A 17371-nucleotide genomic window follows, 5' to 3' on the forward strand; every position below is an offset into this window, starting at 1 on the left:
TCCTGAGTCTCCCTAAGGGACTCTAGCAGCTTGTCCCGCTCGTCCAGCATGTTGACCATCAGCTGCTCGAAGTTGGCCTCCTGGTCCGAGCCGTTCGGGACGCTGCCGGTGCCTCTGGGAGGACCGGCCGAGTCTCCCTCGTTGATGGTCGGCATCACCTCGCACATCATCTTCCCAGCACTGTGGTCTGGGCAACGCTATAGGACAGTGTCGCTGTCGGGATTAAGAAGGGGATATACACGGGTTACAAACCTGATAAACAGATTTACAATAATTGATAAAAGGGCCTATTAACGCCCCGCAGCAACGGACGGCCAATGCAAACGTAGCTACGCGCCTTACTCCCATTGCATTACATTTCTCGTGCACCAAACGTACATCCTCAAGCTTTATATTGCCTTACCTAATCAGAGTGATTGAAATGATGAGATGATGGTTGACCTTTCATCCATATTAACCGGCGTTTGTTGCACCCCGTGAGCAGATCCGCCCTGCCCGGCGCGCCATGCACTCACATGTAGAATTCCCGGCGTGATATGATTGACAGCTCAGAGATAGACGGGTACGTTTTGAGGGGTGGTGCCCGCGAGCACGACGGAGATCATAGCATATTGGCAGGGAAATAAAAAAAAACCGGAGAAAACATCCGAGAGGATACGTTAAATCTGCGTTCTCAGTCTTGGGGACAGTGAGAGCGAGTCTTATCTGCATCCGCCTTCTCCGCTTCCATCTCTCCACACACCGCCACCGAACCAACGCTCACTCCTCCTCCTCCCACACACACACACACACACACACACACACACACACACATACAGGGGAATCTGCAGTTGTCACTACCAGGCTACAGCTCTGAAAACAAGGGACCAACTCCCAGCGTTCAGCCTATATAGCGTTTTGCACCACATGCGCGTACAAAACAAAGGACTGGAATTAGCTCACTAACATCAAAGCATAATCTCTAAACTCTGCACCAGTATCATGCTTCTCCAGTCAGCACAGACTTGACCCTTAACTGGTAAAATCATGTAATTAACTTTTCACATCAGCACCACTAAGCGCGTGCATGCTCCTGAGACATGATGCGCGTTCTAAAGGCATCATTTTACCAAGCCACAGAGGCAGGTTGTGAGTTAAGAGTGAGCAGCGCACCCTGCAGGATCTGAAATGAATTTTAAGATTATAAATACACAATTTGGCTGGGCAATAAATTGTTTGGTGACCATCTACTCCACAAGACCAAGGCCCTGAAGTATATCCACCATACACTGTGCCAGTGCCAGTGATCAAGAGCTACCTTTTTGTTGATGCAGTGTTGTGCTATAATAATGACAATTAACTGCTCACATTAATTGGAGTACAGGCATGTTGCTCTCTTTTGACTCCCAGTGAACTGTCCTTACATATCTTAATATAAAATTGCATATACTGTCCTATATCTTCATATTCAAGGCTATGTGTGTTTCAGAATATAGTGTTTCACACTTCAGCATAAGTGTGGTTGAATGGAACAAATCCATTTTACTTAAAAAGATGAAGGAGTCCAGGGGAGCATTTTTATGACAGAAGCCTTTTATTTGTATTTTTATTTTTATCAGACACCATTGACAGTGTTTATTTGCCAGTTCAAAATAAGTTAGTCTCAAAAGTGTGAACAATGTAAAAGTTTAAAGAACAACAACTTAAATGTTTCTCGATTTAACATGATGAATATAATCTTTTAATGTATTCACAAGCATTCTTTTGCGGCAGTACGGAGTAGGCCACAATACATGTGGTAACAGGAATAATAATAAAAAACAGCTGCAAAAACAGTTTTTTCCATTGTTGGAAGTAGCTTCCTGTCAAAATAAGTGTATGTGTAAAAAATAAGTCACTGTGCTTCTCTCGAATTCTTCAGACACATTAAAGATAGGGAGGATTTTGTCATAAAGCCCCAAAGTGGCAATATATCCCCACATTTCTTATTAGCTCAAATCAACAGTAAAAGTGTGACTGAATGTAAATCTCAGTTCAGTGCAAATAGAAAATGATTAAAAGCCTACATTGGAAAGTGATGAGCTGAATTATGACTGACCAAACTATGATCAGATTTGTATAATATACTGTAATTATAATATATAATATAATATGTAATATATTGTATAATATAAACAAATTCTGCAGGGTTTTGACTGCGGTGGAGTGTAAAGTGGATGTCATTAAAAAAAGTCATAAGAATTTGATAAAAATAATCATTTAATTAATTAAAATAACATTTCAAATGAAATAAGTTGAAAGAAATTGGCATGGAAAGAAAAAGGATATAATTTACTTAACTAAGGCAAATTAAATGAATCATTTTTTTTGGATAAAATGTTTGTATTCTGTTGTCTATTTTCAACATCTACTTATTATTTCCATTATATAACAAATATCACAAATTAGATTTTCAATTAATTATATTTTAAACATGGATGGTTATTTGTCGCCACCTGGTGGCTGAATCTGACTTTCACTTGATGTTTTCTGTATTTTAATCAGAATCAGAATCAGAAATCCTTTATTTGTCCCACGAAGTATTAGCATCAAAATATACTTAAAACACAAAAAGTCAAAAATATTCATCATGCAGAATCGTCTATTTCAGAATAATATATATTTTATTTATATTATTGAATTATAATGATTGATGCATTGTTATGTACATTATTTCAATGTTACAACTAAAAAAGATTGGGATTATAATTTTTTTTTTTTTAAATACATTCAGGTATAATGCTTGTGAATTACATCACAAGATCAATACAATTGTACCTTATAAAAATACATAATACTTTAATCTGTATTAATCTGAATGTGCAAAGTAACTAGTAGCCTATCTAAATGTATCAAACATAATGTAGTGGAATAGAAAATACAATATTTCCCTCTGAATAGTAGTGGAGTGGGGTTGTGTTTGGCAATTATGTAAAAGCATGGGAAGTTTTATGTGTAGAGATTAGAGAGGGTTTTTTCGTGTGGAGTTTATTACAGTTTTAGGCCAAATTGCTGAAGGGCAGTTGGCAAGTGAGATTTGATTTTAATGGCCGACCTACTTAGTGCAGTTGAAGGTTGGGTTAGTAACGATGAGAATAGATCTTGCTATTGATACAAGAGATGTTGATACGTGAAACAACTGCGTTATCTGGAGAAAATCATAATAAATTGATTTGCTTCAAGGTGAAATCAATATTCTGTGTTACCAGAAGGACTGGGACAATGCATAGGCTTGTGGTCATAAGGTATTAGACCATAATGGAGCTACGTACCCGAAATTCAGACAGTTAAGGGATTTATGAAAGCTCTGGCCACAAATGAGAAGAACCTAATTTCTCCTGAAAATTCCTCCGATCCCTCTCTAAAATTGGAAAAGAAAAGACAATTAGTGTGCAGACTACTTATTTGTCAGGGTGTTATTTCTCATGTCCGGAGGTTAAAGTATCACTTCTGTTTTTTTTTGTTTTCTTTTAACTGAATTTAGCTAATACCAATACTAATATTATACTAATATTTACTAATAGCTCAAACTAATTTAGCTTTAGTGTCATAGGAATTTGCTATAGGAGATGTGGCTCTGTGCAGTTGAGTTTTAAAGGCCTTGACAACAATGTGACAATGTTGTCAACAGTCAAGCAATCGTGGCCTGCAGCACATTCACAAAATACTTACATAGGTCACTGAACACAGCACTGTGAGATGATTTTCAGAATCCTCTCGACGTGACCCCTGAGGTGATTACGACAGATTAACGACAGTATCATTTGCAGGTGACAGGTCACTTTACAGCGCCACAGTAGACATCACAGACGTCACACACACACACACATGTCAGTGTGAAGATTTCCTCCGAACAGCCCAAATCAATATACTAGTCTTTAAGATTATAGGACATTATTTTTCAATATGAAACGTTTTAATACCGACCAAAGACAGAGAGGCCAGCGGAGAAGGCAGCAGAGGAGAGCAGAGATCCGCCGACAGAAAGGCCATCGACTTCTGGTTCAAAAGGCATCATATGAGGTGGCATATTTAATTGCAAAAAAGCCACACACAATCGGGGAAACCCTAATAAAACCTGCTGCTATGAGTCGGACAATGCATGGGGATAAACAGGCGCGGGAGCTAGAAGCAGTCTGACGGGACCATATCCCGCCGCATCACGGACATGGCCCAGGACATAAAGTGTCAGCTGATTGACAGAGTGAAGAAAAGGAAATGTGCTTTGCAGTTAGAGGAATCCACAGATGTATCAAACTCTGACCAGCTGCTTGTTTTCGTCAAATACCGTTTTGAGGGAAAACTTAACGAGGACATGCTGTTCTGCACCCCGCTGGAGGTTAAGTGCACAGGCGAGGACATTTTCACAAAACTTGACAACAAACTAAAATAAGAGGGACTGTCTTGGGATGAGTGCATCTGTGTGTACATACGGTGCTGCAGCAATGCTGAGGAAAATATAGGATTAAAAGCAAGAGTCTTACAAGTGGCTGTTCGCCACTCTCTGCAACGAACTGGGATCGGAGCTTCAGGGCCTGCTGTACCACACAGAAGTCAGGTGGCTTTCCCGAGGAAGGGTTCTCAGCCGGCTGTATGAACTGCGGGACGAGGTGCGTTTATTTATGTTGGAGCATGGGTCCCAGCTCGCGGACCACCTGACTGACCCTGGTTAACAAGGCTAGTATATTTGTCTTGCATATTTGACAGACTGAACGGACTTAACATGTCATTGCAAGGTGAAAACACAAGCATCATGTCGCTGAATGATAACATCCGCGCATTCAAGAGGAAAGTTGATGGACTGCGCGAGTTGAAATGGACATAGTGCCCACCCATCTCAGTAGATGAGATTAACGCTGACACATAGTAATTCCCAAAATGTAAATATGCACGGCAACAATGTTCACATGTTTACTCAGTGCTACAGTTTATGGCTATTACTTTGACTGAGATATTCTTCTGCTAACATGGAAATTAAAGTATTGTGTCAAAAAAAAAGTTTGAACAATGTTCACTCATAAATTACATGGAGTTTTATTTGACTGACGTATTCTGCTTTTGTCTTATAGTAAATTGTTATATGTAAAATCATATCATGGTGGTCAGGCTGTTCTGTTCTTTTGTGTTGTCGTTATGCTCGTGTTTGGATACGCCTATTAGTGCGTGCGTCCTGTGCGCACGTTTTCTTATGTTTCAGTCACCACCGGGGATAGTGGGGGTCGCCAGACTCTGGCACCGTTATTTTTGGGGTCGCGGGTTTAAAAGTTTGGGAACCCCTGGAATAGACCAACTTTACTTCACTTTTGGTCACGAGAAATTTTTTTAATGTTCACAATGACCAGCAGATGGTAGAAAAGCAGCAGAGAAAATAAACGTCAACGATACTCTCGCGATACTTGCAACGACACGTCATTCCATGATGGCTGAAGATCCTGGTGGAACATTTTTCAATTTCTCTCTCATTTTTCTTTCTTTCTCTCTACCACAACTTGCCATAGAGACATGGCAGGATCCACAGGCCCGTTAAGCGTTCACATATCATTGGTGTCGACATGCCCAAGAAAGGGAACCGAAAACGGCTGAAATTTAAGGCAGGGGACGTTTGTTCGGAATCAGGTAGGTTACTTTCACATTACCCAGCAAGCTAACGTTAGCCCGCCGACTGTTAGCACTCCACAGACCGCTGGACATTGTTTTCCTCGAAATTAAATGATTTGACTCAAGTGTTATACTACTTTATAGTTAAAAGTGAGGGACTTGCTACGGTCACCTTTTAGTGTTTGTTTTCTGGTAACGTTATTAGCTAAAGGTATGACTGTTTGTACGTTGTATACCTTATTGTCAGTAGTGGTCATATGACTTACTGCCAGCAGTGGTCAGAGCTGGTTTATGCTGATATATTTTAAATAAATATGACTAGTAACAGTATAATTATTAGAAAATCCGTCTGTTTTTCATAGTGACTGTTTCTGATTATGCTGATGCCGACCCAGCCGTTGTGAAGTCAGGGAGGGTGAAAAAGGCAGTTGCAAATGCAGTTGAAAAAGAAGGTAAACTAATGTGCATCAGACATTTCTGTAGGTTAATGGTTTGATATTACAGTGTTACTTGTGCACGTTTTGACAGATGATTCAAGTGTTTAACTCAACACTGTGTGTTTCAGTAAAATTACTCTGCGGCCTGGAAGCATCTCAGGGTGCTGTACAGGAGGTCCTCTCGTCTTCAGTGGGTGTCACAGCCGATGCTTTGGACAGCAGTGATGACTTAGACCCTGAAGAAGAAGAAGGAGAACATGAAGCTAAAGTGTCCCGCAAAAAGAAAAACAAGAGGAGAAAGGGTATTATATGTTTCAAGTATGCACATAGAGGAATGAGTTGAAAATGAAAGGGGTTTACTGTGATGTTTGCATGTTGTCTTCACAGAGAGCAGTGATGGGGGGGAGTATCCAGTGGATATTTGGTTAATGCTCGCCTCCTACATTCGGCCCGAGGATGTGTGCAGATTTGCTCTAATTTGTAGGAACGCCTGGATAGTCACTTGCACTGCAGCTTTTTGGACCAGGCTCTACAGAAGGTGGGGTGCTTTTATTGATCAAATGTGTGCCAGTCAATAGTGAACAGACAATCTTTTGTATTAAGTTAATCAGAAAAAACTTGAAAGTGATCTCTGCTCTTGAAGGCCCAATATAAAACTATTTGTGTATTCTGTTTAATTTGCTGACTCACGTCTCTGCCTTCCATGCTTTCACTTCAGTCATTTTTTTTTAAAACATAAAAAAAAAGAAAAAAAGAATACAAACATGGTCAGAATGAAAAACACACGTCATGTTCATGATTTATTGTAAAATTGAGGACCATATGACATTTAATGACGGTAAAAATGAATGTAGTCCAATGAATTAGCAAAGTCATGTAGTAAACTGACATTATGTTTCCCCACCCCTTTCACTTTCCATCTCTCACAGGCACTACAAGATTGATACTGACCTGCCGTTCCGTCTCCAGCCTGACTGTATTGACAGGATGTGCTCTTTACGTGCCCGGGTGATTCGCTCCCTTTTCCATTTGTATGAGCCATTCAGCTTGCGTGTCTCGAAAATTCCTGCCCTGCCAGAATCTACGCCCACAACTTTGTTCAACTCCAAGGTAAATGAGCTGATGTAAAGCTAACTATACAGATGTAGAGCTGAAGTTTTGGTTTTTTAATTAGTTTATGATCCGTTAGTACTACCAGTGATTAGCTTGAGATCAAGAGATCTGCCCTTTTCATGCAAATGCGCTTATTGCTAAATGGGAAAAACTCTGGGCTAACCGAGCCTGCCGAGGCTATCAACGACCACCGATGTTAGGCTTAGTGGAGCCAGGTAGCTCAAAGTGAGTCAGACTAAGTTGAACGCTCTGCATGAGGCCCCTTGTGTAGTGTTTGGTTGGGCTAAAAACTATTACCTCAACCATACACGTTTTGACACATCTGGGTTATGTTTTTGCATTTTTATTTTCAATACAATAAAGAAACCAGGAAACAAATGTATCCGTAAAATCTTTAACTAGCCTCTCACTGTGTAAATGTTGATTTTTATGTGCTTAATATTTCCGGTTGCAGTGTTTACTGTTCTGGATCAGAAAGGTTTCAGGGACTCGGCCTGAGGCATTGTGGGAGTTCAACTTCAAGTTTCTAAAGCAGGTAAAAAGGGTTGTTAAAAACCAACTACACTTTATTCCTGACATGACAACCTGATAGCCTGTTGTTGCTGCTGTCATATTCATTTTTGTGGGCATCCAGCAGGGACACAGTAAGAATGGCTGTGCCAAGTCATTGTGCATGCCCAGACAATACGAAGATGTCCACACAAACCCAGACTCTGACTGCTACATGCTTCAGGTCACCACCCTCAACTTCATCTTCACCCCTGTGGTCATGGGCATGTCGCTGACCCTGGTTAGTAACTCTTGGGTTTTGCTGGATATTGGCTGTTACTTCATATGGTAGAGAGCACAGACTGTTGTTTTGAACTATTTGCATGCGTTAACCTTGTAGCTGACCTGTGTTATTAGTAATGGGTCATCATAAAGGATTTTTTAATGACACCTAGACAGCAGAACATGGTTTTTATATCAGTTACAGTCATTGTAGATGTTTATCATGGTCACATAAAAGCTCACAACACATGTAAAAAGAGACGGACAGTCTTAAATGAATCACGTCAAAAACACCCAGAATCTTTCCATCTACTGGCAACGTGTTTGTCATCATATGCTAACAATTTTATTTTTTATTATGTATGCTCCTTTTAGCTTGTATCATCTTCTGCACACAATATTAAAATAAAAATGTTTGGTCGTGAACTGGTATACCAAGCATCCTTAACGCCTCTCCTAATCTGAACTGGTCTGTTTCTCTTTCTCATAGTTCACAATCAACGTTAGCACAGACATGCGCCACCACCGCGTTCGTCTGCTGTTCCAGGACTCACCACTCCAGCGCGGGAAGAAGAGGGTGGATCATGGCGGCACCCAGGTGGTGTTGGATCCTGTACACAGTGTAAAGCTCATGGACTGGTGGCACCCACAGTACCCCTCCTCACCCTACATATAGGTGTCCTGCCCCCTTGGCAGAGCGTCACAGCAACAAGAACCCTGCTGTTATCCCATCCCACTCACCAGAAATATGATATTGAATGACTGCTGAACCCTGGGTTATGATCATTCACATTTCGATTCGACATTCACATTTCTATAGTCATTGTTGGATGTTAAAGAAAGTCAACATTGACTGGCCAGGGACGGGATGCAAACTGCTCTTTCGAGTGTCAAAATCAAACATTGTTGCATGCCCATCCACCACCCAAACCCCTACACCTAGCTTGTAGTGTTAAACATCATAGTTCTTCCTAGATGTAAATCATGTATTGCAGAAATGTCCAGCATGAACATTATTCCTCGGGAGATTGGGCTTGTTATCTATATAAACAAATCTGCCATGTCCACATAGGGTCTTGGGCAGTCCCTCGAATCTATCAACGTCTTCAGCTCTAGCAGTTCCTAAGTCTTTCTGAAAGCATGGAGAAGTAGGGCTGGGTAATGTGGGAAATAAACCAAAAGATCATCATTGGAAATAAACGATTGTTTATGATATTGTTTATAAAAGAAAAACTACATCAGATTGCTTAGTAGTTTCTCACTTTGTACAGTTGGGAAGAATCTAACTTCAAATTGTTTTACATTGATATCTCAGACAAAAGTGCATAATGTTTCTCAATATAGAAAATAATGTGATCTGATCACAGTGATAGATGATAAATATTGATCTATCGCTCAGCCCTACAGACATGCAAGAGGGGAACATTTAGAGCTACCAGTTGCATAAAAAGATTCACAAGTCTGCCATTATTTTACATTAGACAACATGCTGCATGTTTGAAATACATGTGTAACACACGTTTTTAAAACTCCTGATTTAACAGGTGGGACATTTGTTCTTTCCTCCCTTTGTTTTTATGCTCACTTGAAAAGTTGCTCAAAAATATCTTGATTTTTGCCTTTTGACAAATCTGGCAATCTTACATCAAGAGATTTGTATTGTTTTAAAATCCATTTTTTTTATTGGATGTATTTAATTTAAGGAAGCGTAGTATTATGTGAATATTAATGACACTGCTCTTCACTGAAGGGGCCAAAGAGATAATTTACCTCAGATGTTGTCATCCACTCATCTGCTGATTCAGGAAATGTTTCTTTTTCTTTGTAGTGTTTCTTGGCTAAAAACATCTTGATTGTCTCCTTGCTGACTATATGAGCCATGTACCCTACTGCTTCCTGTGGAATATCATTCTCAACTTTGAATGGCTCAAAGTGTTTAAGTGGTCTGTCGAATCAAACCAACCACATGCTTGATTATGATGGAAAGAGCTACCTTTGGCATTGATTTATCCATCCATCAGACATTCAAAACTATTTAACCTGGATTGATTTGCACCTATACATATCTTGTGACTGAAAAAATGAACCACAAACTTCTAACATAAAAAGTAGAAGACAGCTGGGTGTTCTGGTTTGCAGCAATTGATTGTTTTAGCGGTAGCTCTTTTTTTATCAGATGAAAGTTACATTGATAAATACAAGTTCTGCACTGAAATAAAAAACTAACTGTATTCAAAATTCCTCCAGTCTTGTGTCATAAAATGTTGATCTACAATATATTATTTTTGGATTTTGCTTCCCTCTTGTTGTCTTACTGGGTACTACCGGTGTGCTCCTACATTCACTGGATAAAATAAGGCCCTGCTTCACATTTCTTTGTGTAGGAATGCTTTTTATGTTGTTTCTGTACTTGTGCCAGTGATTATGCTGTATTCTTTTTAGACCAGTATAATAAAACAACACCTACAGAGAACTGGATCACCAACATCCTGAAATACAGCAGTCGACAATAAGGTAGTCTTTACAACTACAGAAATATACTCATGTCTGCTGTAAAATGTCAATATGCCTGCATTATAATACCGACATAAATGGGCATGGAAGTTAAACATAGATAAACAGTATGTGGGTCCTATGATTAAAGGTGTTTCACTTAATATGCTGAACTCGTGCAATCTAGCTAATACATAAAATCACAAAATGTTCCACATCCACTGAAATGTTTTTAAACATTTTAAGATTTACAGTTTTTCAATCCAACCCCTGCATTCTTACACTGATAAATTACACTCAAATGTAATTGGGACTAAACTTAATGCGTCATAAATATCAAACAATATGGAAGTAGACTGAGGGACGCGTCTCAAATGCAGGCCGTAAAAAACGATAAAGTTGTCTTCCTTCGTGTTGGTCTTGGAAGTCTTTAGCTAAAGTTAGAGGACCTCATAAAACTCCCTATGCAGTCAACAGGCAACACGTCATCGCCTCAAAATACCAGTCTGTCGAAGATATGAGAAAAACTACATTTCCCATAAACCCGTCTGCGCTTTGCCATTGGCGGTGGCACAGGTGACCGCAGACGCTCTGAGTTGTGGCAACATCTCGACGGACAAAACGAAAACAAATTAGCCTCCGAAGTGCCAGTGGTGGTACACGCTGTAGCAGTCTGTGGAAATACAGAGAAACCTTAAACTCTTAAGAGTTTTTTTTCTTTGTAAACGCGACTTTTTCTCCTGATAGTTCCTGGCAGGTTTGGTGTTATCAGAGCGCACGAGCGAAGTGGGCACGCACTTTTGGTGAACCTGACTTCTTTACTTCGTTCTGTCTGACCTTCAGAGCGGGTAAGTGATATTTTACCACCGCCACTGAAATTTAGCTTCTGCTACAACACCACTACCTCTAGAAACCCCACGAGCATACATCTAAATTGCGTGTTTTCCAGATTTACATGCAAAGTCTGGCGATTTATTAGGTTTAAAATTAAAAGTAGCGAATTTATCTTCAGTCTTTTGGGAATTAAAGCCAACACTGTCCCGCACTTGTTAAACAAATGTTGATAAATCATCGCAACAAAAGTTAAATAACAATTTCTGCATTGTAGACGAGACATGTAACGTTAGCTACATGCTTACAGCCATTGTCCTTAAACGTAACACTCTGACTGCAAGCATCACACATCACAGTGCATCATTTGTTAAGATTGTTTTGTCTCCAGCTAATGATAATGTAATTATGAATCCGAATAGAATAATTGTAGAAATATTTAGACATCCACGAGTACATAATTAAACTAATAAAGAACAAAATAGACATCCAAAACGTTTGTTCAGAAGCCTCTTAAACGTTCGTTTTCTCAGATCTTTCACAGTACACGAATTTTACAAAAATAAGTAATATTTCAAATTTAAATTCAAAATATGAAATAAAATAGCACTGAAATTCTGCTGTTTGCATTTTTTGACGAGGACACTGGTTCCACTTTGGGACCCACTGAGTTAGACCACAATGCACCACTTTCCCCTTTTTACTGTCATCAGTGGAGAGCTCTTGCCATTTATAAGCAGTAGCCTGCCAGTATCAGTAACAACACCTCAGCCCGGGGTATGCTGCTATGTATAAGCTGTGCCTGTAAACTGTACAGACTATACTCTGCTGCGTATTCAAGTACTTTGCTCGAAAGTCCTACATGGTGAACACATACAAATAATGAAGGCACCACTGACTATTTATGCCCCCTTTGTCCCCTCTGCAGATGGGGATTTATTTACATACTGTGAGTTTATTATTACTGTGTGTGCCAGTCAAGTGAAGGGTACAATTTATGATGCCTGATTCTTTCCAGTAAAGCAATGTCACAGTTTGATTCCCAAAACAATATTTGACATATACCTGGTCTTTTAGCTGTGATTTTAGAAGATAGAACTATTCCTTGTCTTACTGTAGAATATGGTCAAACTATTTCACAGAAAGTTGCAGCATAAAAGTGTGGTATTTGTATAGTCTCGGATTCATTAGGTGTAGTCATGATCACTTTCGCCATTCAAAATGATTTACCATGATACATATAGATTTGAAGATTTACTCCAGTTAAGGGCTAATTTTAACCCCTCCACTGCTAGTCTGTCAGAAGTATGTAGGTCAACCTGCATGTCTCCTTAGAGTATGTGCGCCACCTTACATCACACCAACCCAGTGTTTGACATTACACCCTGACCCCTGATCTCTCCGCCTGGCCTCTGTGATGTTCCATACTATTCTCCAACAAACACAATCAGGGTCAGAGTCAGAGCAGAAATGTCCCAATAGGTCTGATTATAGTTTGAAACTGTCGAGGTTCTGCTTACGTTCATGACTTGTCTGCTTTCGTTCTTAGTCCATTTAGAAGAAATTTCCCTTTAGACGTCACCATTAGCGCTAATCCAGTGACCATGTTGTGTTACAAAGCACTATGATGACAGCTCATAAAGTGAGTTACCCGAAATAGAAAATCTTGAGCTCAGCGATCCCTTCAAAGCTATGTATATGATTATTTATTAACCATAAATAGAGCATGATTCAAACAATCAGCAATTAATAATCATTTTAATGAATGTGGGAATGTAGAAATACTCTCGTATGGTGAGGTGTTCCTATTAAATCTGCCTTCAATCGCTTCTAGTAAAATTAGTTTTGCAGGGAAGTCAACCACACTGACCATTTAGGTTTCTTGGTGGCACATGTATTTTCCTTTCTGTGTTTCAATATAAGACAGACATGTGATACTGAAGGACACGAGAACTTCCACCTCTTTGTTGTTCACTGTTACTGAGACACACAGATGGGCATTCACATGCATGGAGGCAGGTTCAGCTGCAGGTCTGAGAAAATAATGTGTTTTTTGATGCATGAGAGTAGTTTGTTTGGATCGGGCACACACAGTATATGTGCATTAACGCACACAGACACTGAGTGAGTGTGTTGTTGATGTGTGTTAAGGCCGTACAACGGGAGTGAGTTTTTTTTACACATAACATTGAGGCAGAGTTGTAGCACCCAAGTTAGTAAAACAGCAGTTACGTCATCACACGGTGAAACCTGAATCACCGTTCCCCTGGAAAGACACCACACCTTCCTAGCACTATCTCTGTCTGGATTGTCTCTGTCTCTCCTTTTCATCGCCTTTATCTGTCTCCACCTCATTTCTGTGAATTTATGATCTGTGAATTTATGAATGAATGAAGACATTCCAATGTGTAAAAAAAGATAGATCTACTCTATTGTGCAGCAGCTCTGGCACAAGTTTAGCTGGAACATTTACACTAATGTAGTGCTGCCACATATCAATAAACCAATTAAATTGAATTATTGTCTTGGTATTTTATCATGTGCCTTTCTCTTTGGGCGTATTTATATAATGTTTCTAAGAATACTTCTGAACTGAAATCACAGAAGATTGCTTATCATATAAGCTGCACGCTACAGTATTCATTACACAAAGGTTGAACGTAATACCTAGTTGTGTTAGATAAAAATATATAATGAAAGGTGTCTGTGTGGCTGTTAAGACTTTACCTGTGCTCACTCCATCCCTCATTGCCAACACAAGTGTGTACAGAGTAGAAACACTGTTAAGAATGGGAGAGATGCACATAGAGGAGCCAGCGGGGTTATTGAGAGCACACAGTATGAAGGGTCAGAGGTTAGTAAACACACTGAGCTGTGAGGTCATTGTCAGCAAGGTCAGAGGTCACCGGCCACTATGTAGAGCAGCGGTGATGCCTGGCAGACTGATCGCACTCTCTCCAATAGCTCAGTGGCAACACGCTCAGATTGGCAGAGTCCAGTTTCGAGCACTACAACCTCACCGCAGAGGTGACCATTTAGACGAGTTAGATATCCTTATTACCAAACGACTGGCTGTATTGGAGTATTTCTCTTCTCTTGTCTTTATAAGTGTGTGTGTGTGTGTGTGTGTGTGTGTGTGTGTGTGTGTGTGTGTGTATATGTGTGTGTATGTGTGTGTGTGTGTGTGTGTGTGTGTGTGTGTGTGTGTGGGTCGGTCGGTCATGTTTTCAGCCTCGTTGGACTCGTGTCCGCTAGTAAGTGTTGGAAATAGGGTTAATTTTCTTCAGGTAAACAAAGGCAGCGGTACGCACACAGGCACACTGAGTAGGTTCAATGGATGTACTCTAGTGTGAAAGAGCATCAGGTGTGTGTACACACAGCATCCTCCATTTGCCAAATGGACAGATCTCCCGTGACCTGGACCATGTTTTCGACGCTTCGTGACTAGACCAGGAAAAGGAAAATGAGGAAATGTCTTTATGGTGTTCTGGATTTCCCTCAAAAAAAAAAAAAAAAAGGCAAATAAAAAGACAAAACAAATGACTGAATAAGTTTAAGATGGGACTTTTTAAACCACATAAATGAGAATTAATAAGAGCAATGTGACAACATGACCCATGATCTATCAGAGGTGAGCGTGGGTGGGGCGTTTTAGGGCATGTGCCGAGTGTGTGACTCCACTTCCTCATCATATCTCCATTCCACTGTTTCATATCCTCTTTTGACTGACAGACAGTAGTAATGGTCTTTCGCAGTCTTGCTTTTCTCTGTAAGAATGGCCTCTGATAGATCAGCTGCATCTGTGAACACACACTGCAGCTGGCCTGTTGTGTACGTTTATACGTATGAACTGCAGGGGTGAAGTTTGTAGTGTGGAGTTGTAGCTCTGTGAAATTCTCTCTGAGACCCACAACGATTTGAAAGACTTATATTTCTCCTTTTATAAAGCTGTTCATCAGTCATCTTAGCTATGTTGTTTTTTGAAGACTTACTGTTCCCACACAATATAACAATAATGTAATAAATGTTTACTTCAAAAGTTGTGAAAGATTTTCCCTAAAACAAGCAAAATATATGAATAATATGAGGCAATCTCACTTGTTTCTCTTGCAGTTTCACTTCTTTCAGGAAAGTGTTTCTGTTGATGTGTAAAATACCTTAAAATAATTTGCGATTTGCTTCAAGAAAATGAAATTTCAAGGCTCAATACAGCTTTGAAGATTTTAAGAGAGATACTTTAGTTTGGAAAGATTCCCCCACACACAAAATCTTTATTTTTAAATAAACATTGCTGTTGAAAGTGTGTTGCGACTGAACACTCTCTCTAACGCTCATATGAACTCCGTGCTCCCTTAATTAATAATATTCCTAGTATTCTTTCCAGTGGTTTTAGACTAATTGCAATAAAAGCAGAAAGGCTGCTTCAACAACATTGAACCTAATCTGCCTCTATCTTTTAGAATGTAAAATTATCATGTAAAAATGTAAAAACACATCCTTTTGTGAAACTGCCACTTTCTGTTTGCTGTATAACACCACAAAGGTGTTTCAATGTTTCTGTGCTAGGATGACTGACCTAGTCTAACATAGGACGTCCTGGAGGGTCTCACTGCAGCAACCAAGGAACTAGTCTAAGATACTATGTAGCATTTATGATCTGGAATCAAATCCCTATTTTATTATATTTTATTTTAACATGTTATCAGTCTGCCAGGCATCACCGCATACATACATATATGTACAGTGTTTATGTATTAAAAGAGGAAGAAGAATAACCTTTTGCACTTTCAAAATTAGCATCACTATGTGCTGTTGTGACACATGACTACTTTGGCAAACTTGCTCAGATGAGTATTTTTCTAGATGCGACTATTAGATTGGTCTTGATCAATCTTAAGCATCATTATATTAGGAGTGAAATCGTCTTAGTTCAGATGATCTCTTATTCAAACCTTTGTGATATCACTGCACAACTGAAGAACTGAATGGATGCTTCTTCTTCAATCGATAGCAGGCGCTCTTCTCATTTAAGAAGAGCTCTAATCTGCAGGGATTAGTAACGCTGAAAAGAACAGCAATTTTAGTAGCAGCACTGTACTCAGTTTATTGACATTTTTATTGGACATTTTTTTTGGACAATCTCTTCCTCCTCTCTGTTAGTGTTAGCCGTAGTCCGTGGAAGAATCATCTGCAGAGGGAATTCAGCGATCTACTGTATAAGGTTGTGTGCGTGCATCTGTATATAGAGACACAGCATTCCTTTGTCTGCACTGCTTAATCAAAAACTGTCCCCATATTTGGTCAGAGGACAAGAAATGGATGCTGACCTGAGACACACACACACACACACACACACACACACACACACACACACACACACTCACAGCACAGAGGAAGTTCTCATGTAAATTTATCTTATTCATTATCGTCCTCTTGACCCTCCTTGAACTCTCTGCGTGTTTTCAATTGTTTCTTACCTTTTCTGCGCTCACTCGCTCTCTCTCTGCAGTTCTTTCTCTCTCTTCCTCTCCAAAAGTCTGAAGGGCTCAAAAGCAGCCACAGACTTCATGCTAATGGTAATTAGTTTCCAACTAGTCTACCCGTTGAGGATGAAAACAGGAGAGAGAGAGGGAGAGAAAGAGGGACAATGAGAATGTTTTGTGAAGAGCCGGTTTTGGTGTGTGACGGCCGTAGTGAAATGAATTGTGTGTGTGTGTGAGTGTGTACGTACCTTATCTCACAACTCATCTCACAAATGCTTTCCATTCCAACTCACCATACATGCTGACTAACTCATGCAAAAAGAAATGCTGTGCAGCTGGTTGGTGGTTATTGCACTGCTCTCTCTCTATCACACACAAACACTCATAGAGCCTCACTTTTGTTTACTCTGTATTAATGACATTAAATGAATATTCCCCAAATAGAAAAGGGTGCTCTAAAAATAAACATCTATTCGCTGAGTGCATTGTGATTGGGACATCCAGCCATAGCAGTCCATACAACATCAACTCTTGATGCTTGTGTATTTTTGTTTAATTAACTACAAGTTTTGTCAAACTATGGAGGTACAACACAAAGATCCATGGAATTAAAATAATAATCAAATA

At 39.7% G+C, this 17371-nt stretch overlaps 3 protein-coding genes across 7 annotated transcripts in view; 2 read left to right on the plus strand and 1 right to left on the minus strand.

Annotated features, from left to right (window-relative positions):
• The window catches only part of ppfia4 (PTPRF interacting protein alpha 4), a 55779-nt gene extending 55099 nt beyond the window's left edge, over positions 1-680 (minus strand). For all 3 annotated transcript variants that reach the window (XM_029431433.1, XM_029431432.1, XM_029431431.1), the window contains exons 1-2: positions 404-680; positions 1-213 (exon numbers count right to left, since the gene is read on the minus strand). The exon at positions 1-213 is cut by the window's left edge and continues 88 nt beyond it. In XM_029431433.1, the coding sequence (XP_029287293.1) occupies positions 1-170 (170 nt within the window). In that variant the 5' untranslated portion in view covers positions 171-213; positions 404-680. The remainder of the gene's footprint in view (positions 214-403) is intronic.
• Positions 681-5171: 4491 nt separating this feature from the next.
• Positions 5172-10178, plus strand: tmem183a (transmembrane protein 183A). 2 transcript variants are annotated; one of them, XM_029432650.1, is made up of 8 exons: positions 5172-5634; positions 5979-6068; positions 6182-6355; positions 6441-6591; positions 6983-7163; positions 7621-7701; positions 7804-7956; positions 8428-10178. In XM_029432650.1, the coding sequence occupies exons 1-8, from the start codon at positions 5571-5573 to the stop codon at positions 8611-8613; spliced, it is 1080 nt and encodes a 359-aa protein (XP_029288510.1). In that variant the 5' UTR covers positions 5172-5570; the 3' UTR covers positions 8614-10178. The 2 variants fall into 2 exon arrangements, with proteins under 2 accessions (XP_029288510.1, XP_029288508.1); XM_029432648.1 differs by having other exon boundaries at positions 5195-5634; positions 7801-7956.
• An 811-nt stretch (positions 10179-10989) lies between these two features.
• tfeb (transcription factor EB) overlaps positions 10990-17371 on the plus strand; it is a 29930-nt gene continuing 23548 nt past the window's right edge. For both annotated transcript variants that reach the window (XM_029431395.1, XM_029431399.1), the window contains exon 1: positions 10990-11278. The gene's annotated coding sequence lies outside the window, so the exon portion shown is untranslated. The remainder of the gene's footprint in view (positions 11279-17371) is intronic.

The sequence above is a fragment of the Cottoperca gobio genome, chromosome 5 (assembly GCF_900634415.1).
Source record: "Cottoperca gobio chromosome 5, fCotGob3.1, whole genome shotgun sequence".
NCBI lineage: Eukaryota > Metazoa > Chordata > Actinopteri > Perciformes > Bovichtidae > Cottoperca > Cottoperca gobio.

Excerpts from the sequence above, each read along its gene's own strand:
- tmem183a (XM_029432648.1), top strand. The coding sequence starts at position 5,571 with ATGCCCAAGAAAGGGAACCGAAAACGGCTGAAATTTAAGGCAGGGGAC. Across the intron at positions 5,635-5,978 it reads GGACGTTTGTTCGGAATCAG|TGACTGTTTCTGATTATGCT; the intron begins GTAGGTTACTTT and ends TGTTTTTCATAG. Across the intron at positions 7,702-7,800 it reads ACTTCAAGTTTCTAAAGCAG|CAGGGACACAGTAAGAATGG; the intron begins GTAAAAAGGGTT and ends GTGGGCATCCAG.